The following is a 25,666-nucleotide window of genomic DNA, read 5'->3' as shown; positions in this document are numbered from 1 at the left end:
TAACTCTTCTTATTTTCCGAATAAATAACGATTTGTCCGACGTGCCGGCGTCCTCGTTAAAGCCATTCTCAAGGGCGATGCACATCAGGATACCCAGCCCTCGACCTAGACTCCAACACGGGCATCACTGAGCTGTGTTGGGTGTCATGGAGAGTAGCTACTACTGACCCCACACTCTGGTCGAAGCACAGGTCGTGAGGACTTCGTTGTAACGATAAAATCACTCATTGGATTCAACAAAAAACGTATAACATGCCACATTCGCTCATTATGATATTCTTCCATATTTAAACTTGCCTGTGTTCCTTCAAAATAAAACTGATGATTGATTTTTCATGTTATGTGGGCTTTTTGCATTAAAAATGTTTTCTGTTGTTCATTTTTTATGAGCGCTCTTTGTTTTGTTCAGGCGCCTTATCAACTGAAGTGCCGAGCGAAGTTGGGGGATTGTGTATTGACATTCCAGCCAAGCTGGCGTTAAACCAAGCTATGCAGATACTGCTAGGAACTGGTTTGCTAGAGCACGAAATTCATCATAACTGTTCCGAAACTACCCGAAGCGCGTCAAATGCGCTGACTTTGAGAAAAATGGTGGGAAATAAAAGAAAAAAAACTGTCCCAATCTTACCTGGGTTTAACGAGGGAAATACGGAATTAAAAAAACCTTCCTTTGCGCATGTTCGAGAAATGAGCGGAGGTAAAATCATCATCACTGTGGTGCTGTGAGTAGATGTTTAATTAGAAGATTGTGTGGCAGACTTATCCGGTACATCAGTTGAAAATTAATTTTGTCAAAGAAAGTCCGCCAATGGCAACTAAAACCAGCCACCCAGAACAAGTACGTGTGGTGTCGTGTTGGTTCGCGGGTTTGATGGAGCACACGGCGCTGGAAGCAGCAGTTCCGCTGGGCTGCCCGCGTCTCGGATCGGCACCGGGTGATGAACAGCGGGACTGCGGTGGGAAGGGGCGCTGACGGCGCCATCTGTCAGGCGGTAACGACCCCCCTGACGCCGCGACACCCGTCTGCCCGGCCGAGCTCAGCGCTCCCTGAACCTCATCACTACATCAGCATTCCTTACAGGCCGTATAGTCCAGGAAACCAAGACTTAAAAAGGCACAAACCTGTGAAAAATTTGTCCAAAGCTGAATTTTTGCACAGTTGTAGATTTGACTATGCTTAATAACATACCGAAAGTTTACCGCTGTAGACCTTGTGCGTATCGCCGAAAATTTGCATTTAAGTCCTAGATGACAGCGACTTACATCAGTCCATTAAAATGCTACCCATTTGTACAGTTTTTCATTTAGACTGTCCATAAAATTACCAAAATAATCTTGAGACTCTAATACAGCCATTAATGTTGTAAAAAGCATAAATTGTTAATATTAAAGATGTGATATTAAACGATTAATTCATGACATATTATTTTTTATCTTTGCCACTCAGATAAAAATATTATTTACACCAATTTGAAGAGTCCAATGCGAAAAATGTCCAAATAAATGTTTTTGGTTATACCTTTAGCTTTAAGACAGTATATTTATAAAGAGTCTAACGTAATTAATTGGCTCATTAAAGCAGCCCGAGCGTTGCAGTGTACTGCGGCCGTACTGATCTCTCACGGCCACCGCCGTTCCAGCGCGGCATTGCGACACACTGCGTACTGCGACACTCATTCAACTGGGTCGTATTTACGGATTACTTAAAACAAGGCTAATTCATATGAGAGGGTGTATGTTACATGTAATGAGATATGCATTTTTTTTTTTTTCTTATATGAATGTTTTTTGATACAATAAAATTAACAATAAACGATTTCTCCTTGGAACTTGTAAATGAAAAACTCTAAGAGGACCTCTGGTTTTATATCTGCATGGATTTATTCTGTTTCAAAAATTTTATTACTAAAAATTATTTTTTTAGCAACAATTTTTTTTTTATTTCTGATACATCGTTTTGTTTTCGATCAGAACAATGCAAAATTTGAATGTAGCCTGTATTCGACAAAATGAAAAATTATATATTTACTTCTTTAAAATCAGTTTACTACATAAAAATAGAATAAAACGATACATCGTAAATGTACTCTGAGTTTTTTTTTTTCACTTAAAAAACATAATTCCTATAATAATAGGTTTTTTTTTTCAGAAAATAAATAAAACACGAGTTGTGTTGTAAAACGTATAGGTAGCATTACATATTCAGTTTTTTTTAAATAAGTTAATGTATTTGAGTGCTGCGCCTAGCTGACGTCGTTGGATTGCTAGTGGTAAAGAGCGGTGGTGGAGGTTTTGCAAGAGTTTGAGCGTATTTTATGACCCTACCTGTGAGAGGGTGTTCGTACCAGAAATCCTAACGGCTAAGGAAACTATCCATTCTCTGTAGTCACGTACGGGTGTGCTACTCGCGCAATATCGTCAAATATCACAACTTTCCGGCAAGGGCGCCCATATGATAATTTGTAGGGGGGGGGGGGGGCAGACTTAGGGGTATTAAGTATTTTTAATATTTTGGAAGACTAACTGCGGCTGTTACTAGCCATAAAATAGTTTCAGTTCTGACCCTGTTAAAATTGTTTGTCCTGTTACTAAAATACTAGACCACAGTACTCATTCGCCATAAAAAAACTTTATTGGCTACTTTATTAATTAAATATTAACTATTTTATTGAAACATGTGAATTTTTAGCAACACAAATGCAGGAATACAGTCCTTATACTTTTGCAGCGTCTCTGGTACACGAATATCAAGAATACAGTCCTTCAACTAATTGCTCTCTTTACCCCTAAATAAATGTCGCGTACAAATTAAATTAAAATAATTATAAAGTTTAAAACGTGTTGGTCGAAATATTTAACTTTGGGAGAGAAACGATTTAAATATGTTATCACAGTAAGAAAATAGTTGTTTTTTAATGTAACGCCTGAACTATGCTTATAATTATAGTCAAAAATTGTTTCAAACATTTTTATTTTATTTTCAACTGTTGTTTACCTTTACCACGGCGATATTGTATCACACAAAATATTCCCTCGTTCACAGTTAAATGAATATTAGTATTTTTCGATATGAATCATAATTGCTTATCATTTAGAATTAGCACAGATGGATTCAGTAGTCGAGGACTATAAGTTTATTTAGTGATAGTAAAGCTTCAAATTACAAATGTGAAATCTGTTTACAATATTCAAATAAGATATAAGTTACTATCAAAAGGAATTGTTTCAAATCATGTAACTTCAAACTCAATTTAATATTATCAGCTCAAATCATGTTATCAGTGAGTGCCTTTAAACAGTGCTTACGGCTATTTTTGTTCAATGGTGTCAGCAAATTGGACCACTGGATATTAACTACACTTAAGGGACAAGGTAAATTCTCAAAAGTAAATTGCAAAGTTAAGTTATTAATCAAACAGCAACTTCTAATTCCATCTGATCAGACACAAAACCAACATTATAGTTAGAACAAATTAAAATTTAGTTCATGCCAAAAATTATTCACAATAAAATTAAATTGAAGATGAACTTCTGGAAAATTAGTTTGATCTCAGATTATATGAAAATAAATTAGGTACTTGATAATCGATAGTTCAAGTGACTCTCGAAAATTGTTCAAATGCTATTCAATACGACGACAACCCACCTCCGTCAGTATGCGAAAGTATGACGACACAGATGACCTCTGACTCTGCAACACAGCTGTGCGTGGTCCGGGAACTATGGCTGCTCACTGCCGCTGCTTCCTTCCTCGCAGTGGGAAAGGTCTTGTTCGGTACGCACCAATGGTCGACTTCGAAGTTCTGTGTGAAACATGGCGCCCTCAACTGCTTCTATATCGCCACTGCCGGTCAATCGTTGGCCTTCCTTCCTTTCTTCCGGCTGGAGCGGTTTTGATATCAACTTGCAGAAATTCTTCTCCTCAGCTCGATTCTCTTCAGTCAAAAATGTTGATCGCTGGCATTACAGCACGTTGAACAGCGTCAGTAATCAGTCTTGCAGGCTGTAAACTTAGCTGACTGGTTTCATTCGTTTCCGTCGTGAAAATATGATAGTTCGTTTCAAAGCAAGCAATAGATCGTGAATAAACCCTATCGTGGTTGCAGTTTATCGCCTACGATGATTCAAATTTGATGTCACAATAATCTAATTCATTAATACTTCTTCTGCCACATTGATTTATTAGTAAAAACTTAAATGCCAGTCGAAACTATAATAAAATCTTGCAAAATTGATATCTCGTGGATAATCAGAAGTAATAACGATGTCTCTACAAAACCGTGGTAGAACGAATACTCCTTCGTTCTAAAGAATGTACTTTTCCTTTGCTATTTAAATGACTTTCAGATGTCAAAACACAAAACAAGCTGAATGTCGTAGCTATCGCTATTCGCTGGATATGCTAGCCAATCATTAACTTTATTACAAGTTAATCTTCTTATAATAATTAAATTTATTGTTTAACAGATGAATTTCAATGGGTTATTTATAAAATATGAACATTTTATGAAACAAGCAAAGATAAAAAAGAGGAATTTCATATCAGTGTTTAAACACAATCATAGAGGATTAACCTAATTTAAGTTAACAGAATTGTTAAGTAGGAATAAAGTATAAGAATTTAGTTTTCAGTATCTTATGCTTCTCTACCTTCATAATTTAATACAGAAAACAAATTAAGAATGCACACATCACACGATTTTTCACTGGTATTGACATAAAAAGCAAATTTTAAGATAAATTATTATGCATAAGTTTGATTATGGATTTGACTCTAATATTTATCGGAAAAAGCAAACTGTAAATTTCTTTTCTTCTTGCCGAACAAGTCAAGCACTTTGTCCTCGAAACCAGGGTTTTTGACTCTTTTCCTGTGGACACTTAGAAGGCACAAGCTGGACAGACGGTCCTCGCCAGTAGTACTTCTCAGCCACGTCTTCACTTCACGCAGTGTGCTGAAAGAACGCTCTATTGTGCAAGTTGTGGGGGGGTATGGTTTGGTAGAATATAAGCAGTCTCTTTACTGCTGGGTAAAACATTATTTCTGAAAGTATAGGTATCATGGAGCTTTGTTTTTTCCGAACATTCCTTATTCGTCCAGACGTCATACCATAATATGGCTTCTGCTTCCAAGTTGTCGATTTGATAAAACTTTTGCAAACTTTTTATGTCTCTCATGAAATCTTCTTTCGTCTCCATTTTCATCAAATGTGGGTGAAGAATTCCACCTTTGAAAGGTATGCCTTTATCTCTTTCAAATCTTGTAGTAGGTAACATAATTATAGAATCCATGTACGGATTGTAAATTGCAACTTTGAAATAGTCTTCAGGTGATGAGCACTGGACATTCACGTTACATCTGTGGGTCTGCTTTCCAGCCAATATTGGGATTTTTATATCTATGTCAAGCTCATTACAATCTTCTTTTACTGCCTCGAAAATGGTTTTAAATTGGTCATTGCTTTCTCTCTGCTTTTGAAAATTTTCTAGCAGGTCAGTATTGATGTATCTGTCACCACACAAAAGTTAACATGATGCAATGCGTGGTGCAACTGTGGTTAGTCGCTGTGAGGTCACTTTATATCACTCGTGCAAGAGGCAAGTTATGGAATGTTAAAAAATAAAAAATAAAAAAAAAATAAGGTGAACGCAGGGGAGGGCAGAGGGCAGACGGCAGTCATTGTTTTTACTATTTAATATTATACATATTCCGTTCAATAAATTATAACATGTATCTTCAGGGGGTGGGGTGTTTAAAATTTTATGAAGATAACGATTTTACGAATGCAATCCAAGCGACCGGGAGCGTACGTAAAATCGGGATTCCAGTGTGAATTGCTTCCGAGTCTACTGAAGGTAGCGGAATCCTTATTCTTTTAAACACTTTTGAAGGGAAAATAGGTTTTCCTCTAAATTCAAAATTCCAACATAAATTTTACGTTGTAGACTTTTCTGAACAATAATTCTTATTTGAGTAACTTTAATGGTGTAAGCTTACCTTAAAAATTGTGAATATTCTGAGCGGATGTGACGAATGAGGAAAACTAAGAAACAGTACATAATAACAATGGTTTTTATCTTTACACTTTTCACTGATTTATTTACACTTAAGTTATTTATACTGACTGACTACACTAAACTAAATCTAGACCAGATGCATAAAACTGTAGACCTAAATACTATTGAAAAATCTCTGTTTTGAGATGTTATTTGTGAACATACACATTATTATGACGAAAAAGTAGCAAAACATTTCGCCGTCTGCAAGCACATGTCAATTGTCGCGTCGTCTAACTCTGACTGGTCTAAATCTGTTGTGTTGTGTTATCGCGTGAGCTTGGGCAGGATTACGAAGGGGAATGACTCGCCACGGGCGTTGAGCTTGCCCGCATTTTCTCCCTGTACACAACACCTTATATCACAGCAGCAGAAACTAATGCTTGAACTAACATAAAAAATGAAGTAGACATGTAAAAAACTATATACAATAATATCTTCGTGTTGAACCACTTCTACATAATACCGAATTTAAATAATTTTCTTTAAAGTAAAACACCTGACTACACTAATTATTTTTTCCCTTCCCTGAAAGCTAGGGGGGGGGGGCACGCCCCCCCCCCTGCCCCCTGGTATGGGCGCCCTTGCTTTCCGGGACGTTCGGTCATTTCTCGGTTAGCTCTGGTTTCACCAGAACAAAATCTTGTCTGTAGTGATTTCATATTCCTATTACCGTAGTAGTATGGCGTTTGAGAACAAACCAAGTTTGCTGTATACTGGGAGCCTACTTAAAAAAAAGTATTTATAGAGTTATTAAATTATTTACGAAACACAATTTTGTGGATCGTTTGGGAAATTATCATTTAGAACTTAACTGCTCGTTATTGGTGTGACGCACAAGGGTTACATCGGTAATCTTTTGACATGTTACTAAAAAACGTTTATTCTACAACTGTACAAAGTTTCTGCTTTGGGATAATTTTCCATGTTTCTTAACAGCGAAATTCGTCCCGACCCCAAGCCGACTTCGGCAACCTCACAGTAGTACACACTACACGGCTCGGATAGCTTCAGGGGTCAAACAAATTGTATGAGACCCTTAACAAATATACCCATTTAAAGAAGAATAAATATGCAACAACGTTTATTGAAAGCGATTTTCACGTAGGGCTCTTTATATTTACTTATGTAAGATGTATTAACTTTTCCGTAAAATTGAATGAAAATGAATTTCTCAACTTAATGATTTAAATAGTCTATTTTATATAAAGATGTTAAAACTGTGTACTTTTTATTACTATTATCAGATAGGGCAATGTTTCTAGATTATTTTGGGTTCCATACTGTCAGTCTACTCCATAAACTGCATTTGCAATATCCATTATTGTGGATCGTAGCAAAAAATTGACATTTTGGGCTTAACTGCTCGTTTTTTGTGTGACGCACAAGGTTTGCATCGGTAAACTTTTGATATGTTACTAAGAAACGTTCACTCTACAACTGTACAAAGTTTCTTCTTTGGGATAATTTTCCATGTATTAAAAACCTTTGTTTCTTTACAGCGAAATTCGTCCCGACCCGAGCCTACTTCGACAACATCGCAGTAGTACACACTACGCGGCTCGGATCGCTTCAGCGGTCAGACTAATTGTATGACACACTTAAAAAATATACCGACTTAAAGATGAATAAATATGCAACAACGTTTACTCTAAGCGATTTCCATTTTGGGCTCTTTAAGATTATGTAAAATGTTTTTATATTTCCTAAAAATTGAATGAAAGTGAATGCGTTAACTTTAATGATTTAAATTGTCTATTTTATAGAAAGATGTTTAAACTTTGTACTTTTTATTACTATCCTCAGATAGGGCAATGTTTCTAGATTATTTTGGGTTCCATACTGTCAGTCTACTCCATAAACTGCATTTGAAATATCCATTATTGTGGATCGTTGCAAAAAATTGACATTTTGGGCTTAACTGCTCGTTTTTGGCGTGACGCACAAAATTTGAATCGGTAAACTTTTGATATGTTACTAAGAAACGTTCATTCTACAACTGTACAAAGTTTTTTTCTTTGGGATAATTTTCCATGTATTAAAAACCTTTGTTTCTTTACAGCGAAATTCGTCCCGACCCGAGCCTACTTCGACAACCTCGCAGTAGTACACACTACGCGGCTCGGATCGCTTCGGCGGTCAGACTAATTGTATGAGACCCTTAAAAAATATACCAATTTAAAGATGAATAAATATGCAACAACGTTTACTCTAAGCGATTTCCATGTTGGGCTCTTTAAGTTTATGTAAAATGTATTTATATTTCCTAAAAATTGAATGAAAGTGAATTCGTTAACTTTAATGATTTAAATTGTCTATTTTATAGAAAGATGTTTAAACTTCGTACTTTTTATCACTATACTCAGATAGGGAAATGTTTTTAGATTATTTTGGGTTCCATACTGTCAGTCTACTCCATAAACTGCATTTGCAATATCCATTATTGTGGATCGTTGCAAAAAATTGACATTTTGAGCTTAACTGCTCGTTTTTGGCGTGACGCACAAAGTTTGAATCGGTAAACTTTTGATATGTTACTAAGAAACTTTCATTCTACAACTGTACAAAGTTTCTTCTTTGGGATAATTTTCCATGTATTAAAAACCTTTGTTTCTTTACGGTGAAATTCGTCCCGACCAGAGCCTACTTCGACAACCTCGCAGTAGTACACACTACGCGGCTCGGATCGCTTCGGCGGTCAGACACATTGTTCCAAGCTCTCAACAAATAAACTAATTTAAAGTTTAAGAACTTTGCAACTACTTTTATTTAATGTTTTCAAATCGGGCTCTACGTGTTTTTGTAATACGTATTTTCGTTTGTGCCCTTTTTTTCAGAACACCTCTCTTCTAATATTATTGAATAAATATCATATTTAGTCAAACTTAGTGAAAGATTTTTAAATTTAATCATTGAGAATAATATTTTGAGTAAGTTTTGGTTTGCTATTCTGAAAGTATACTATAGTAATTACGTTATAGTGCCATATTTTTGAGTGGTCAATAATGTATTATTTAAGACTTAAAAACTTCTCGTTTTCAGTTTTCCGCGCAAGGTTTGCGGAGGTAAACATTTTAAATGTTGCTAGAAATCTTGAATGTTACCACTGTTTTAAATTTCAGTTAGGAGCAAATTTTACAAAGATTAAAAATCTTCGATTTCGTGGGAGTGAGAGTGGCCACAGCGCTTGCGGCTGTGGCTCTGTCGCAGTGCGTAGACGACATTGATAAGCTCGGGAGTCTCTAGTGATCCTATAAATTAAGCTAGACTTTTGAGAGATATGTCCCTGTAAAGCTTAAGAACTATACAACAACTTTTGTTAAAGAAATATTTGCGTAATACCCTTTATTTGTAAGTGAATTGCCTTTTTATTGCCTTGACTGATGTAAAAAAACTTATTTCATTAATTTAACATTTTTTTCTTACCTTTTATATTAACTTTTAGAACTTTATTCATTATCAATGTTAGTAGTAGTGCTTTAAGATTATTTTCATATAGCTGTCGAGAGTCTACGGTAAAAAGTGCAAAAATGGGAAGCATTTTAATGAACTGCTGCAAGTCGCTGTCATCTAGGACTTAACTGCAAATTTTCAGTGATACGCACAAGGTCTACAGCGGTAAACTTTCGGTATGTTATTAAGCATAGTCGACTCTACCACTGTGCAAAAATTCAGCTTTGGACAAATTTTTCACAGGTTGAAACCTTTGTTTCCTGGGCTAGTAGGCCTTGTAGGCGGTCCGCTTCACAACGCAAAAAACACAACAAATATTTAAAATTGTTTCACTTTTTCCTGTTTTTTCGTTTATATCTCGAAAACTATGCGGTTTTTCGAATAAGGCCACTCTATATAAAATTAAAGTAGACAAAATTTCCTAAAACATGCTTCAGTCAATTTTCATTTTTAACGAGTGGTGTCAGCTCTAGAGCGAGCAGAAAAACAATCCAAAATTGACTAATCTCACCCCCTACTAATCGTGTATATATATATATATATATATATATATATATATACATATACATACATACATATACATATATTACTATTATTAAAACAATAATCGTTCTGGGAAAATTACTGGGTTCGTAAATGGATAGCCCAATTAAAGATTTTACTACACAGTTTTATTGATTGCCAATATTTACATCACTAACGATTAATCTTTCTTATAATGCCTAATAATCAATTACACTTAAAAATGTTTTTCCCCAGTCACTCGGTTCTTACACACCGCACACCTCGCTGGGCCGCACTTCTGACGTAACTCTCGCCGCAGCACCCCTCGCGGTCCTCCGTCGCCGCCGTCGCACTTCCCCTTCGCCGAGGTTCCGCTCGACGCTTCGCTCGGAACTTCGCTCGGGACTCTCGCCGCACCCGCGACACTCTCGCCCCGGAACTCCGCTGCTCCCGCGGCACTATCGCCACGGAAAACTCCCCGGAGGCCGGCGTCCTGGGCTTATATAGGCCCAGGCGCCACTTCTAGAAGTGACGAGCGCGGCTGGGCCAGTCGCGTCATTCCGCGCCGACCCGAGACAGGCGTCGGCGGCTCGCGCGACGGCCCGCGGAACTCTCCAGCTGCCAGGTGTCAGGTAGCGGCGCCGAGGCAGAGCGCCGCGCGGGGAGTGGAGGGGGGAAGCGACGACCCCCGCAATCCCCAGGCGCGCGCGACACGTGACGTCAGTGGCCGTGCGGGCCGCCAGCGCCGCGGCCCTGCTCACGTTTCATAACTATATAATCAACAAAACCCCTTAAATTACATGAAAGTACATACCATTTCCTACAAGAGACTTATTTAACATTCAATGTCTCATAAGGAAAGAGAGCAAAGCAAAAATTACAAAAAATGCTCTCTGCGCCCTACAGCCAAAATGACTCGTTCCACCTGTCTATCGCTCATCGGCGCTGTACTTTCGATGTATTACACTTGAGAGGTTGTTTTGAATGAATTGATGGCAAAGCATATTTTATGAAAAATTAACAAATTATATACACAACAGCTGTACAGTCACAGCAGGAGTGGCACTGATGTAAGGTTGGTCTCAGTATACGGGAACGGTGTGCTTAGGTCGTTGATGTGAATAGCAGCTACGCCTACATTGTTGTTCTTTTCAAAATGTTTCAGTGGAACAGTTGAGCTTCCAACGATTTGTGCTGATGATACATCCTTCAGCGGTCAACCTTGTGACCCGGGACAACAGCACTTTTAGGGGTGACACATTGGATGCCTTCCGTTGTGTGGAATGTGTTTCCTCGGCGTTGTCATGGACCATCTGGTATATTTCTGGTTGTTTAACAGCCAGGGTGGATGCATAATTGATGACGCTTCAAATCAAGTTGTTTCATTGTACGAGGAACAAAATCCCAAGGAAGGCAGAACATCCCTCAATTTGCGATAACCATATTTGTTTGTAAAGAAATGCTGCTAAGCATATTTGAAGAGGTGGGAGGAATGAAGCATACCGCACAGCTATAATCACAGTATGTGTAATCTCCCCTCGCTTCTTGCTGAGCACCACAGCCCCCATGAATACTAGACGAGTCTCAGGAATGAGATCCTTAGTTTCATCCAGAATCATTTCTGAAGGTGGTGTCAGTCAAATTGTATACTTGCGATCTTGTGACTTCCCACAATTATGGCAGAAGCTGCTTCAAATATGGCACACTTTTCTTATTTTTCTGGTAGCCTCTGAACATCTTGAAGCCAGGTTTCATTAATGATTTTGTGTTCAGTGGCTTTGAAACATACAACATAAGATTTCTTTGGTGTGACCAAAATATTGTCTCTGTACTTCTGAAGGAAGTATTCTCTGATAGTGCTCGGATGCGGGCGGAAATCACCTTCAATCTGCTCCATCTATTCTTCCTTGGCGAATTGAAATTCTTCGTCACTGTTTTCTAGAAAACATCTTCTACTTCACCTCCAGGGGGTCTGCTAACTGCATGAAGAGTCTGTGGGGCTGGTGCAGAGTTTTCATGTGCATCAGCTGGTACCAAGTGACTAACTGCGTGTAAAAGTTGTACTGCACTTCGTCCAAATTCATCATTTCAGTTTCTCGCGAGTGTGTGAGCACATTTTCTCTAACGACTAATTTTTTCACAGGGTATACCAAATTGCATTTTGAAGGAGGCTTTTTGGTTTGTTTCTTGGCATAGTCTGTTATGATTACACTTGTACTTCCAATTTATAGTAATTAAATAGAGACCTCATATTCTTTGTTCAATACTTCTTTATTACTATTGCACTGGATATAAAATACTATTATAGAAGACACACACTTCCTTGTTGGCTTCCATCTTTTCACTGTGCATTCTTGCCAACCTTAGCTACACAACTTACTCCTGGCGATCCATGTATTTCTCTACTATTACATCTCCCTTTCTCAACAGTACTCTTCCAAATACTTAGGTCTATGTACATGACGTCTACTTTGTGTTGTGAGAGTGGTGGCAGGTTGAGCCGTGGCTAACTGACTGTCATCGTGGTGTAACATCTGATTGTTATGTTGATCCCACCGTATTGTTTCCTTAAACTCCCTACTCTCATGATCCCATCCTTTAAAGTCCTCGTCTATACTTTCCTTTCTTCCCCTCGTCTGCCTGTTTGTCTCACCTCCTTCCCCCTCGTCGATCCTGTTCTTAACTCTGAATTCAAAATTGTTAGTTCCTTTATGTATGTGAACTCTATTTCTTTCAACCTGCTTGCCCTCAGGGGTCATAATCACATAAGATCGTGGTCTTTTGGAGGAGTACCCCAGTACCTGCCCCATGGTCCTTTCCTGATCCCCTTGTCTGCTATAGAATACATTATCGCCTGGCTTGAAAGGCTTGAGCCTTCTTGATCCCCTATTGTAATACTCCTGTTGTTTGTTTTGTCTGCTAATGAGCTTTGCCTTGTCTGCCTGATGTACCTCCAGACTATCTCTACCCACTGTCAGCATGGTGTTTGGTTGACGACCAAACATCATTTCTGCTGGCGTTTTCCAGTTTCCCTCTAGCGGAGTGTTGTTTAATTCCAGCATTGCTAACTTGACATCCTTGTTCTCTGCCCCGACTTTCTTTAACATCCGCTTAACTGTCTGTATGTGTCTTTCTGCTAGCCCGTTTGACTGTGCATATTGTGGACTGGAGGTGACATGGTTAAACAGCCATTCCTCTGCAAATTGTTTGAATTTCGCATTGGCATACTGTGGGCCATTATCACTATACACAACGTTCGGTATCCCATACCGAGAAAAAACTGATTTTAATTTATCTATGGTACCCTCGCTAGACATATCTCTGAGTTCTTCTATTTCCACAAACTTAGTAAAGTAATCCACCACCAACACATAATTCTTTTGGAAGAGAGCGAAAATATCCGTGCCTACAGCCAGCCACGGACCACCTGGTACCTCTCTCATGTACATTGGTTGCTTGACATTTTTCTTTGGGCTCCTCAAAGAAATTACACAATTATTCACCACATTCTCTACTTCTTGACCCATATTAGGCCAGTACAAATGTTGTCTGGCACGATGTTTACACTTAGATATACCTAAATGATTATAATGCACCCGATTCAGCATCTCCTTCCGTAGGGCCTTAGGAACTACAATTTGCTCTCCCTTAAATAACAAGTCATCAACTACGTTTAACTCACCCTGCACCATGAAGTAAGGTTTTGTGACATCCGCACACTCTTTCTTGTCTTTTGGCCAACCCTTTTTAACCAGTTGTATTACTGCCTGCAATTCTGGATCCTTACCTGTCTCTACTTTAAACTGTTCTAGTCTACGTTGTGTGACTGGCAGCTTAGCTATTACTAGCCCTACGTGTGCTTCTATTTCTTGGCAAACATCACTATTCTGTGATTTCTTTTCCCCTAGCCTCGACAAAGCATCTGCGATGATGAGATCTTTACCCGGGACATGCTCCAGGGTAAACTCGTATGGTTGTAACCTCAAGCGCATTCTTTGCAATCGCAACGGACACTCATTTAAGGGTTTTTTAAAAATAGAAATGAGAGGTAAGTGATCTGTCTGTACTACAAACTTGGTTCCATACAGATATTGGTGAAAGCGCTCACAACCATAGAGTATTGCAAGACACTCTTTTTCAATCTGTGCATAATTTTCTTCACTTTTGTTAAGTGTTTTGTTTGCATATACTACTGGCAACTGTTTTTGAAGGATAACTGCTCCTAGGCTATGACTAGACGCATCGACTGATAAAACTATCGGCTTATTTCTGTCATAGTACTGTAGTACTGGGTTTATTGTTAGCACTTGCTTAAGTTCCCTAAAGGCCTGCTCATGGTGATCATTCCACTGCCACGCTGCATGCAGTTTATTAACTTCTCTCGGGGGATGACTAATTTTATTTACCTGAGGGATGAACTTTGATACATACGTGATCATTCCCAAAAAAGTGGCTAATTCTTTCTTATTTTTAGGTGTGGGCATGTTCCGTATTGCTTCGACTTTAGCCTCATCAGGGCTAATGCCGTTGGAACTGATTTTGTGCCCAACATAAGTTACCTCTGAAGAACTGATCCTGCATTTTGACTTGTTGAATTTTACTCCATTTTCTTTAGCTCTTTGTAGTACCTGTTGTAACCTCAAGTCATGTTCCGCTTGATCTTTCCCCCATATAATCAAATCATCTATGTAAATTTCCACCCCTGATATGCCTGCAAAAATGGTTGTAAAGCATTTGTGAAATACTTCTGGGGCCGATCTTAACCCATATGGAAGCCTAGTGAATTGGTATCTCCCAAATGGTGTATTAAATGTTGTTACATCCTGACTTTCCTCATCTAATTTGATATGCCAGAAACCCTTGAAACCATCCAATGTTGTGAACACCTTCGCTTCCGGCATTCGTGAGACTAACTCTTCGAATGTGGGCAATTGAAAGTATTCTCTTTCTATTTCCTTATTTAATTTAAATGGATCTATACAAATTCTGAGACTATTATCCGGTTTCCTGACCACCACGAGGGAGTTAACCCATTGTGTCGGTTTTGTCACTGGTTTGACTATTCCTAACTGCTCCATTTTATCTAGTTCCTGTTTCAGTGCATCTAGCAAGTGAAATGGTATTTTTCTAGGTTTTGCAACGTGTGGTTCTGCTCCATCCCTTACCTTTATTTTGTATGTATAGTTAAATACCCCAATTCCTTCGAACAATTCCTTATATTCCTGTAACACTTCACTAACGCTGTCAGGCAATGCATTGCTATCTAAACTATCTATGAACCCTGAGCTACCTGTTCCTCTTTCCATGGTGCCCTGTTTAGAACATTTCTGTGCCCCATTATTTTCAACTGTACCTACCGTTAGTACTCTCCTCACCAGATCATATTGTTTTATAGTGGGTAGGCCGATCACTGGTGGAGCGTTCTTGTTAACTTCTACAACTTGAAACTCCACCACACCTTCCTTACCTCCTTTAAATCTACAATAACAGAAACACTTTCCTAATACAGGTATTGGTAGACCACTATAATTCTCCAATTTTACTGTTGGGGGCACCATTTTTATTTTTAGGTGCCTTGCCTCCTCAGTTGTGATTATGTTTACCTGTGCTCCAGTGTCTAATTTAAATTTGACATACCTATTCCTAATTAACACTTTTTCAACCCATTCCTCCTTACTGTTTGCACTTTCACTCTGCACACACGAAACTTGACCTAATAACAATACTTGCTCATGTACTTGACTCCCGTCCCATTTCTGTTGTCCGTTAAATTCCCTGTCCTGATCACTCATTTTGTTTACCCCAACTGTCCCGCTTTGCTGATTCACTTGATGTACGGAATTGACGTTTGATCTGCACACTATTCCAAAATGCCCTAGTCTGTTACATACCTTGCACACCTTTCCATATGCTGGACACTTCATAGGTGGATGCTTCTTACCACATCGCGAACAGCTAAAAGCATTGCCCTCGACCTGGTTCCAATTTCTTCCTCCGTACCGCTGTGGCATCTGCTTGCTGCTCTCCTCTCCATCTCTGTAAAGTTCTGTTGATCTTGATTGTGGAGGCCCCGAATACCTGGATTGTTTTTGATACGCCGATCTTGAAGGTTGTGCTTGCTGAGACATATTGGCTTGTTTGATTTTGCACACACTTGCCACGTTTTCCCCTCGGGATACGGTTTGTAACTGGAGTTGTGTTAGTTCTGCATTTTTGCATATCTGGACACACTTGTTTAAGGTTAAGTCGTCTGTGTTTAACAGTTTGGTTTTAATTTCCCTGTCTTGCAGACCACCAATAATTCGGTCTTTTATCAGGCTGTCCCTCATATCCCCAAACTCACAATTCCGGCTTAGTTTCTTCAGGTCTGTTACATACATATCAATATTTTCCCCTTCCTTCTGGTCCCTGTTGAAAAATACATGCCGTTCCACACTGACATTGGTTCGCGGAACACAATAGTTCTCAAAAGCACTTAAGACTTTGACTGGGTCATTTTTTTCTGCCTCGGTCAGTTCAAATGTATTGTAAAGCTCCAAACCTTCTTCACCAATTATTGTCAGTAAAATCGCCGTTTGCACCTCCGCCGTTTGCTTCGTGGACCCCGACGCTAGCATATACAATTCATACTGCTGCTTGAACCTCCGAAAATTTTCCGCTGCATTTTCCGTAAATTGCAATGGATTAGGCAGTTTCAAATTATTCATGGTGATGTTGACTGCGTTGCTCGGCACGCTGCTCTGAAATACCTTATCGTTACCGCGTGGTGTCTATTTGCCGTTCGTGACACGTTGACTCTTCTCCGACTGCGCCATGTTATGATTACACTTGGACTTCCAATTTATAGTAATTAAATAGAGACCTCATATTCTTTGTTCAATACTTCTTTATTACGATTGCACTGGATATAAAATACTATTATAGAAGACACACACTTCCTTGTTGGCTTCCATCTTTTCACTGTGCATTCTTGCCAACCTTAGCTACACAACTTACTCCTGGCGATCCATGTATTTCTCTACTATTACATAGTCCAGAGAACCTCCTCTCAACACAAAAAACTGTTATTTTGAAAGGCATAGTCAGGGATACTTGAATGCAGCGGTTTTGAGCCAGGATATTTTTGAGCCCTCTTTAAATAAGCAGCAATAGACTTTTTTTTGTCATATAATTCTTCCTGCAATTGTCATGAACTTCAGTTTCAGTGTTACTTTTAAATATTACAAACTTACCATCCTGTCTATTCTTCCTGGCTTGAATGAAATATATCTATCATCTTTCTCTCACAATACTCTTCTGTGTCCCATCTTCTAACAGTTACAAATTACCCATTCCGAACGAGAAATTTTGCACGTACATTACAAAAAAAAAGTGAAAACGCCACTAAATATTGATCGAATATAGTAGTTTTAACTATCGACCATGATGCGTTGGTTTTTCAGAGCTGACTAACCCACCACAAGAGCAGGTGGACTGGGAGATGCTCGAAAGGGCCTAGAGGGGGCACCACGAAGGAGCATTGTGAGCGACAAAGAAATGAAAGGACCGCACAGTAAGGGGGAAGGGACTCGATTATCGCGGAAAAGACAGACAGGCAAATGCACTCCCTATTCAGCTCACGGACATTCAGACATAAGATAATGATGCGCCATCACGTTTAAGGAGGAAATGCACTGTATGAATGTAAAATTAAATAACCATTGCAGTCTGGTATATTTAATATGTTGGTTTAAAGGTTTTATTTTTACATATTATAGCATTATTCAAAAACATTGTCATTAAGTAATTACTGTACCAACAACTGAGCGTTATCGCTCAGTGCTCACTGTTTCCGAGCAGACATTGTTCAGATCGGCTGCCCCTGACACTGGCCGCTCTAGACCTGGGTCAGGTCGGCCTTAAGACAAGTCTGCCGTTGTTTAGGAGGGAGAATTTAATGTGCTTTCACGTAGTAAAAACATTTTTGTTGATAACATGTATATTTTTCGAGTTGTATGGGTGGGGGTAGGGAATTATTGAAATTTTTGTAGTGGGACCAAAATTTGCAGTTTTTCAGCATTCTCTATAGCTGAAACCACTCGCCATAAATGTAAGTTGACTGTTGCATGTTTTAGAAAATTTTGTCTACTTTAAATTTGTAAAGACTGCCCATCTTTGAAAAATGTATAGTTTTCAAGATATAAGCAAAAAATGAAAGGAAAAAGTGCTTTTTTGTGTGTGTGTGTGTTTTTTTTTTTGTTGTTTTTTTTAAGCCGACCTACTACAAGGCAGCAAACTTCAAATACTGATTCAGCACTCTTAAAACCACAGAACTGTTGAGAAAAAAACTTCTGCAATTTTATTACGAAAACAACAGTTTTGAACACTGATTGACTATGTTATTATTAGAAACTAACTTAGCGGGTGGAATACTTTTAGAAAACACTGCCCTGCAAGAATAATTGCCGGGCATAATAAGTGACTTAATTATATTTTTTAGATATTTCTTAGTGTCTTGCTTTTCTGCGAGTGCAAACCAACAGATTTTCAAAGACCAACAATTGATGCCAATGTGCGACAGCTGCTGGTTAGAAAATGGGAGAGTTACATAGTACAGGTGGAGGATGGGGAGGGAACCTCCCTCCTTCCCCTGAAGCAGCACGGACAAGCTCTCCAGCACACACGCCGAGTGGTAGTCTAGTTACACGCTTCAGAAGTACCTCCTCACTTCACCACGCAAAAACATTTCATTAAATATTTAATAAATCATCAGTTTGTGAAATATTGCCTTCAATTAACACAGCTTCAAGTCTGGATGTGCTATGAAAGTGATGGAATTAATAAACATTTTTTACCTAGAATAATTTTTTTTGACGTGATAACGTCTTATAAATCGATGAACGCCGGCTGCACGCACGAAAAATTGTCACGTTCCACCTGAGCCCAGCGTGCAAGAACAGGCCAACCACCGTGCGAGAAAATCTTCCATAATATCAAACAGGCTAAGGCGGGCTTTTTAAATAATTGTTCGTGATTATATTTAAACAAATTATTTAAATTTAATTTGCAAAAACTGTATATAATATATGAAAATTAAAAGTATGCAATTTTACTTCAATGTTTTCTTATGACGTTATCACGTAAAATTATCGTCCGTAAACAGACTTTACAGACAACCCCCCTTTTTTTAAAAATGATCCTGTCCACTTGATCATTCGTGTTACTGCACAGTTCCTGTGAGCTAGGAAATGTTTGTTCGTAGTATGCAGTGGACTGGCAGCCACTGAAGAACTCCAAGGTCACGGACAAGAAAGCCGACACGTTCCTGCAGGCGGTGCACTTGCTGTGGAACCTCTGGTGAGTGCCCGAGCCCAGCACATCTGGCTAGGCTGCTTGAACTATGTTTCCTAGTTGCTTCATAAAATATTTATAATGTAATACTTCTTTGAATGCTAATAGTTAATGCAAGTACTTATTTCAGTTTAGAAAAGGTTTGTGGCTACATTTGCAAAATCGTCACATTTTTGTGGCAATGGTCGTAGCAATCACTTTAAACAATATTTGTTGCTTCGAACTTACAAATTGCTATGCAGTATGTAATTTGTAACAACCTTTTTATTATTTGGTCCGATGCGAGTACATCTAAGACCATTATTCATTGCATTTAATCACTTTCACAGACATCCTGCAGAATCCACCCAAAGGTCATCCCGTCATTTTGCAAGTGGATGCGGTTCGTTTGAAAGGAGCTCGGATCGCACACCAAGTGCTGGGCCCACTCGAGATGGACTTGCTGTGTTCCTCGTGTTGCAGCGAGAGCAACGGCACAGCTGTGAAGTACTTCAACGACAGGAACATGCTGCCGGTGCTCGCCAGGTGCCTGGACACCTCCCTGTTCGGCCTGGACATAGTCACAGCTGCAGGTGTGTGCCTCCGACCAACAAGTGAAGTGTGGTGGGTCCTTGTCCAGTGAGCGAGCGGAGACTGGCGTGTTGTTTGATGCTGAGAGGGCCGGGATTGCTAACACTGAAGGACGTGAGTGGAATGGGCCTTGACAACGCTACAGCAGGGCTGCCACCACTTTGAAAACAACATCCTTGATTGATAGGTAAAATATCCTATAATATCGTGTAAAATCCTGTACATTAAAAAATACAAAAAAATATGCAATTTTTATGAAAACTACTCAATCATAATGAACTTAACTATACTTCAATCAAAACATCACAATTTTTAACACTTTATACAAGTATTTACACACACACACGTAGCCTACACTTCACCACTGGCAGTATTTAAATATCACTTTTTCAGATGTTTGCCCTATTCCTCATTTCTTCTGTTGGCTGTAATTCTGCCATATTCTTCCTAGAAGAGATATGCAACAAAGCATTGAGCATTGGCGATTCAAGACATGCATGACCTGTGCGCTGTCTTGATAAGGTTGAGCTTACTAAATATCCTTTCCACCCTTGCATTGCTGTGTGGAAGAATAAGCATTGCCTTTGCAAGTTTACAAAGCACTGGAAAACATGTTTTCCCATTAATTTCATACTGTGACACTTTATGCCAATACTTGTCAGGCTCATGTGTCTTAGCAGTGCTCAATTCTGCTGGTGGATCCCACAGTGAATATGCAACAAATTCAGAATTCAGTTCATCATATTCATTGCTTGCGATGACATTCGGAAATGCTTTAGCCAAGTATTCCACCTTTACCCATTCTCCAGACTGCTGGTTTAGCTGGATCAAAAATGTCTATGTTCTTCAAAACTTCATTCTTGAGTGGGAGAAGACGATGCAACTCTTTTGTACCCATCTCATAAAACTTACGAACACAATTGAAAAATTCTGTTTCTTCCTGTGAGCTTATTTGGTTATTTTCCAAATGTGTTCGTGTGGCATGACCAATGAAGATTCCTGCATTTGGAAGTTGGTTTTGCCTTCCAAAGTCAACAGCTGTTATATCAGGTGCTTGTTGAATTGCACTGAACTGAACAAAACTAGCGGTGAACTGGCATAACAAGACACTCATTTCTGAGTATAATTTGTGCACATAAGGCCGTTCCTGGTGAAATAGAAGGTTATTTCAAAAAACGTGGTAGAGTTGCACTTAAAAAGAGAAAATACAGCTTTGCTGACTGTGAGTGCAAAACCTTTTTTATGCACTGTACAGACTCCATATTACACTCCCTTGGTTCAATTTTTGAATCAAAATATTCTTGAAGTGCTGACCACTGTTCAAGAAGGCGATCAACACATTGCAGCATCGCAAGCCACCGGGTAAAACATGGGCGTAATATTTTATGTTCTGGTACATCAAGCAACTGCTGAATGTTTTTAAACTCATCTTGATTTTTGCCAGATACACTTTGGAATGTGTGTGTACATATTGGGTTAGCTGTTCACAAAGGTCTGGTAATTCACTGCAAGCATGTGATGCAGCCAAGTGGGCTACATGACATTGACAATGCAGGAACCACACATTTTCTTGCTTGCCTCAAATGCGTGACAATACGGAATTAAATTCTCCTACCATTGACTTAGCTCCATCCGATGACATGCTAATACTATTCTGCCAAGGAATGTTGTCTTCTTCGAAGGAATTGTTGACAATATTAAACAGGTTTTCACCTGTTGCTTTTCCCCTAAGAGCAACCACTTTGTAGAGGTGAGTTTCAACTTCTGTTGTGAAAATTCTAGCCATTACCACTACTTGTCTGGTGACAGAAACATCTGTAGACTCATCAATTAGCAGGGTAAAATGAGATTTTTTCATGTTGGTAAAATATATATATATATATACACACACACACACACACACACACACACACACACACACACACACACACACACACACACACACACGAGTAAATGGTGCTAAACGTGGGTCCACAATCTGGACTAAATCTACGAAAAAGTGAGCTCTGCGTATGTGCAGAATTTGGGCAGCGGATAGGACACCAAAATCCGTGCCTTAATATAATGGACTGGCCGTGTCCCATCGTGTGCTTGGAATACGGTTAATTTTTTTTTTTCTTGATTATCTTACCTTATTGTATAAAATTCCAGCAAGAGTTATAAATTGTACCGAGTAAATAAGAGTGGCTTTAAATCTCGTCGCATTATGCCAGAGGACCTAATTAAGAAGATTTGCAAAACTGGAATTGCAGTTGTTTGAAGTGTCAATAATCTTACATTTGAAGGATACTGGGATTAGAACTGTCTTGCACTCTAAGATTATCTTCGGTTCAGCATCTAAACCACCCCTTCCCCAAACAGACTATTGGCATAGCAGTTATAAATACCATCATATAAAAAAAATAAAGACATGTTAGTGGGCTGGAGAAAGTGAATATGTATGTAAAGACAGCTTGGCTGTCATGGCACACAAGAGCGTGAGAGAGTGTGGGTGCTGCTTGCAGCGCAGTGCATCCAGACAGTGACTGAGGACAACTCGACAGCGGTCAGTCAGCTGCAGAGCTCCGAGCCGATCCTGAGGCAGCTCCTGATGCTGGAGGGAGACCAGCCGGCCATGCTCCTGGTCAGGACACTCGCTGCAGGTCAGTGCACTAAGCTGCAGGGCTCAGAGCCGCTCCTGAGGCTGCTCCTGATGCTGGAGGGAGACCAGCCGGCCGTGCTGCTGGTCAGGACACTCGCTGCAGGTCAGTGCCTCACCACAGACACCAAGCTGCAGGGCTCAGAGCCGCTCCTGAGGCTGCTCCTGATGCTGGAGGGAGACCAGCCGGCCGTGCTCCTGGTCAGGACACTCGCTGCAGGTCAGTGCACTAAGCTGCAGGGCTCAGAGCCGCTCCTGAGGCTGCTCCTGATGCTGGAGGGAGACCAGCCGGCCGTGCTGCTGGTCAGGACACTCGCTGCAGGTCAGTGCCTCACCACAGACACCAAGCTGCAGGGCTCAGAGCCGCTCCTGAGGCTGCTCCTGATGCTGGAGGGAGACCAGCCGGCCGTGCTGCTGGTCAGGACACTCGCTGCAGGTCAGTGCCTCACCACAGACACCAAGCTGCAGGGCTCAGAGCCGCTCCTGAGGCTGCTCCTGATGCTGGAGGGAGACCAGCCGGCCGTGCTCCTGGTCAGGACACTCGCTGCAGGTCAGTGCCTCACCACAGACACCAAGCTGCAGGGCTCAGAGCCGCTCCTGAGGCTGCTCCTGATGCTGGAGGGAGACCAGCCGGCCGTGCTCCTGGTCAGGACACTCGCTGCAGGTCAGTGCACTAAGCTGCAGGGCTCAGAGCCGCTCCTGAGGCTGCTCCTGATGCTGGAGGGAGACCAGCCGGCCGTGCTGCTGGTCAGGACACTCGCTGCAGGTCAGTGCCTCACCACAGACACCAAGCTGCAGGGCTCAGAGCCGCTCCTGAGGCTGCTCCTGATGCTGGAGGGAGACCAGCAAGCCGTGCTCCTGGTCAGGACACTCGCTGCAGGTCAGTGCACTAAGCTGCAGGGCTCAGAGCCGCTCCTGAGGCTGCTCCTGATGCTGGAGGGAGACCAGCCGGCCGTGCTGCTGGTCAGGACACTCGCTGCAGGTCAGTGCCTCACCACAGACACCAAACTGCAGGGCTCAGAGCCGCTCCTGAGGCTGCTCCTGATGCTGGAGGGAGACCAGCCGGCCGTGCTGCTGGTCAGGACACTCGCTGCAGGTCAGTGCCTCACCACAGACACCAAGCTCCAGGGCTCAGAGCCGCTCCTGAGGCTGCTCCTGATGCTGGAGGGAGACCAGCCGGCCGTGCTCCTGGTCAGGACACTCGCTGCAGGTCAGTGCACTAAGCTGCAGGGCTCAGAGCCGCTCCTGAGGCTGCTCCTGATGCTGGAGGGAGACCAGCCGGCCGTGCTGCTGGTCAGGACACTCGCTGCAGGTCAGTGCCTCACCACAGACACCAAGCTGCAGGGCTCAGAGCCGCTCCTGAGGCTGCTCCTGATGCTGGAGGGAGACCAGCCGGCCGTGCTGCTGGTCAGGACACTCGCTGCAGGTCAATGCACTAAGCTGCAGGGCTCAGAGCCGCTCCTGAGGCTGCTCCTGATGCTGGAGGGAGACCAGCCGGCCGTGCTGCTGGTCAGGACACTCGCTGCAGGTCAGTGCCTCACCACAGACACCAAGCTGCAGGGCTCAGAGCCGCTCCTGAGGCTGCTCCTGATGCTGGAGGGAGACCAGCCGGCCGTGCTGCTGGTCAGGACACTCGCTGCAGGTCAGTGCCTCACCACAGACACCAAGCTGCAGGGCTCAGAGCCGCTCCTGAGGCTGCTCCTGATGCTGGAGGGAGACCAGCCGGCCGTGCTCCTGGTCAGGACACTCGCTGCAGGTCAGTGCCTCACCACAGTCGAGACACCAAGCTGCAGGGCTCAGAGCCGCTCCTGAGGCTGCTCCTGATGCTGGAGGGAGACCAGCCGGCCGTGCTCCTGGTCAGGACACTCGCTGCAGGTCAGTGCCTCACCACAGTCGAGACACCAAGCTGCAGGGCTCAGAGCCGCTCCTGAGGCTGCTCCTGATGCTGGAGGGAGACCAGCCGGCCGTGCTGCTGGTCAGGACACTCGCTGCAGGTCAGTGCCTCACCACAGACACCAAGCTGCAGGGCTCAGAGCCGCTCCTGAGGCTGCTCCTGATGCTGGAGGGAGACCAGCCGGCCGTGCTCCTGGTCAGGACACTCGCTGCAGGTCAGTGCCTCACCACAGACACCAAGCTGCAGGGCTCAGAGCCGCTCCTGAGGCTGCTCCTGATGCTGGAGGGAGACCAGCCGGCCGTGCTCCTGGTCAGGACACTCGCTGCAGGTCAGTGCCTCACCACAGACGAGACACCAAGCTGCAGGGCTCAGAGCCGCTCCTGAGGCTGCTCCTGATGCTGGAGGGAGACCAGCCGGCCGTGCTTCTGGTCAGGACACTCGCTGCAGGTCAGTGCCTCACCACAGACACCAAGCTGCAGGGCTCAGAGCCGCTCCTGAGGCTGCTCCTGATGCTGGAGGGAGACCAGCCGGCCGTGCTGCTGGTCAGGACACTCGCTGCAGGTCAGTGCCTCACCACAGACACCAAGCTGCAGGGCTCAGAGCCGCTCCTGAGGCTGCTCCTGATGCTGGAGGGTGACCAGCCGGCCGTGCTCCTGGTCAGGACACTCGCTGCAGGTCAGTGCACTAAGCTGCAGGGCTCAGAGCCGCTCCTGAGGCTGCTCCTGATGCTGGAGGGAGACCAGCCGGCCGTGCTGCTGGTCAGGACACTCGCTGCAGGTCAGTGCCTCACCACAGACACCAAGCTGCAGGGCTCAGAGCCGCTCCTGAGGCTGCTCCTGATGCTGGAGGGTGACCAGCCGGCCGTGCTCCTGGTCAGGACACTCGCTGCAGGTCAGTGCACTAAGCTGCAGGGCTCAGAGCCGCTCCTGAGGCTGCTCCTAATGCTGGAGGGAGACCAGCCGGCCGTGCTGCTGGTCAGGACACTCGCTGCAGGTCAGTGCCTCACCACAGACACCAAGCTGCAGGGCTCAGAGCCGCTCCTGAGGCTGCTCCTGATGCTGGAGGGAGACCAGCCGGCCGTGCTCCTGGTCAGGACACTCACTGCAGGTCAGTGCACTAAGCTGCAGGGCTCAGAGCCGCTCCTGAGGCTGCTCCTGATGCTGGAGGGAGACCAGCCGGCCGTGCTGCTGGTCAGGACACTCGCTGCAGGTCAGTGCCTC

The 25,666-nt window shown here is 42.3% G+C and overlaps 1 protein-coding gene across 1 annotated transcript in view; it reads left to right on the top strand.

Annotated features, from left to right (window-relative positions):
- LOC134540111 (HEAT repeat-containing protein 3) overlaps positions 1 to 25,666 on the top strand; it is an 82,999-nt gene that overhangs the window by 26,381 nt on the left and 30,952 nt on the right. Inside the window, exons 4-6 of the mRNA XM_063382606.1 lie at positions 19,256 to 19,350; positions 19,807 to 19,916; positions 22,419 to 22,556. Of these exons, the coding sequence (XP_063238676.1) occupies positions 19,256 to 19,350; positions 19,807 to 19,916; positions 22,419 to 22,556 (343 nt within the window). The remainder of the gene's footprint in view (positions 1 to 19,255; positions 19,351 to 19,806; positions 19,917 to 22,418; positions 22,557 to 25,666) is intronic.

This window comes from Bacillus rossius, chromosome 16, assembly GCF_032445375.1.
Source record: "Bacillus rossius redtenbacheri isolate Brsri chromosome 16, Brsri_v3, whole genome shotgun sequence".
In the NCBI taxonomy this organism is placed as follows: Eukaryota; Metazoa; Arthropoda; class Insecta; order Phasmatodea; family Bacillidae; genus Bacillus; species Bacillus rossius.
Note: the sequence above shows the minus strand (reverse complement) of the source record. Positions and strands in the feature narration are given on the sequence as shown.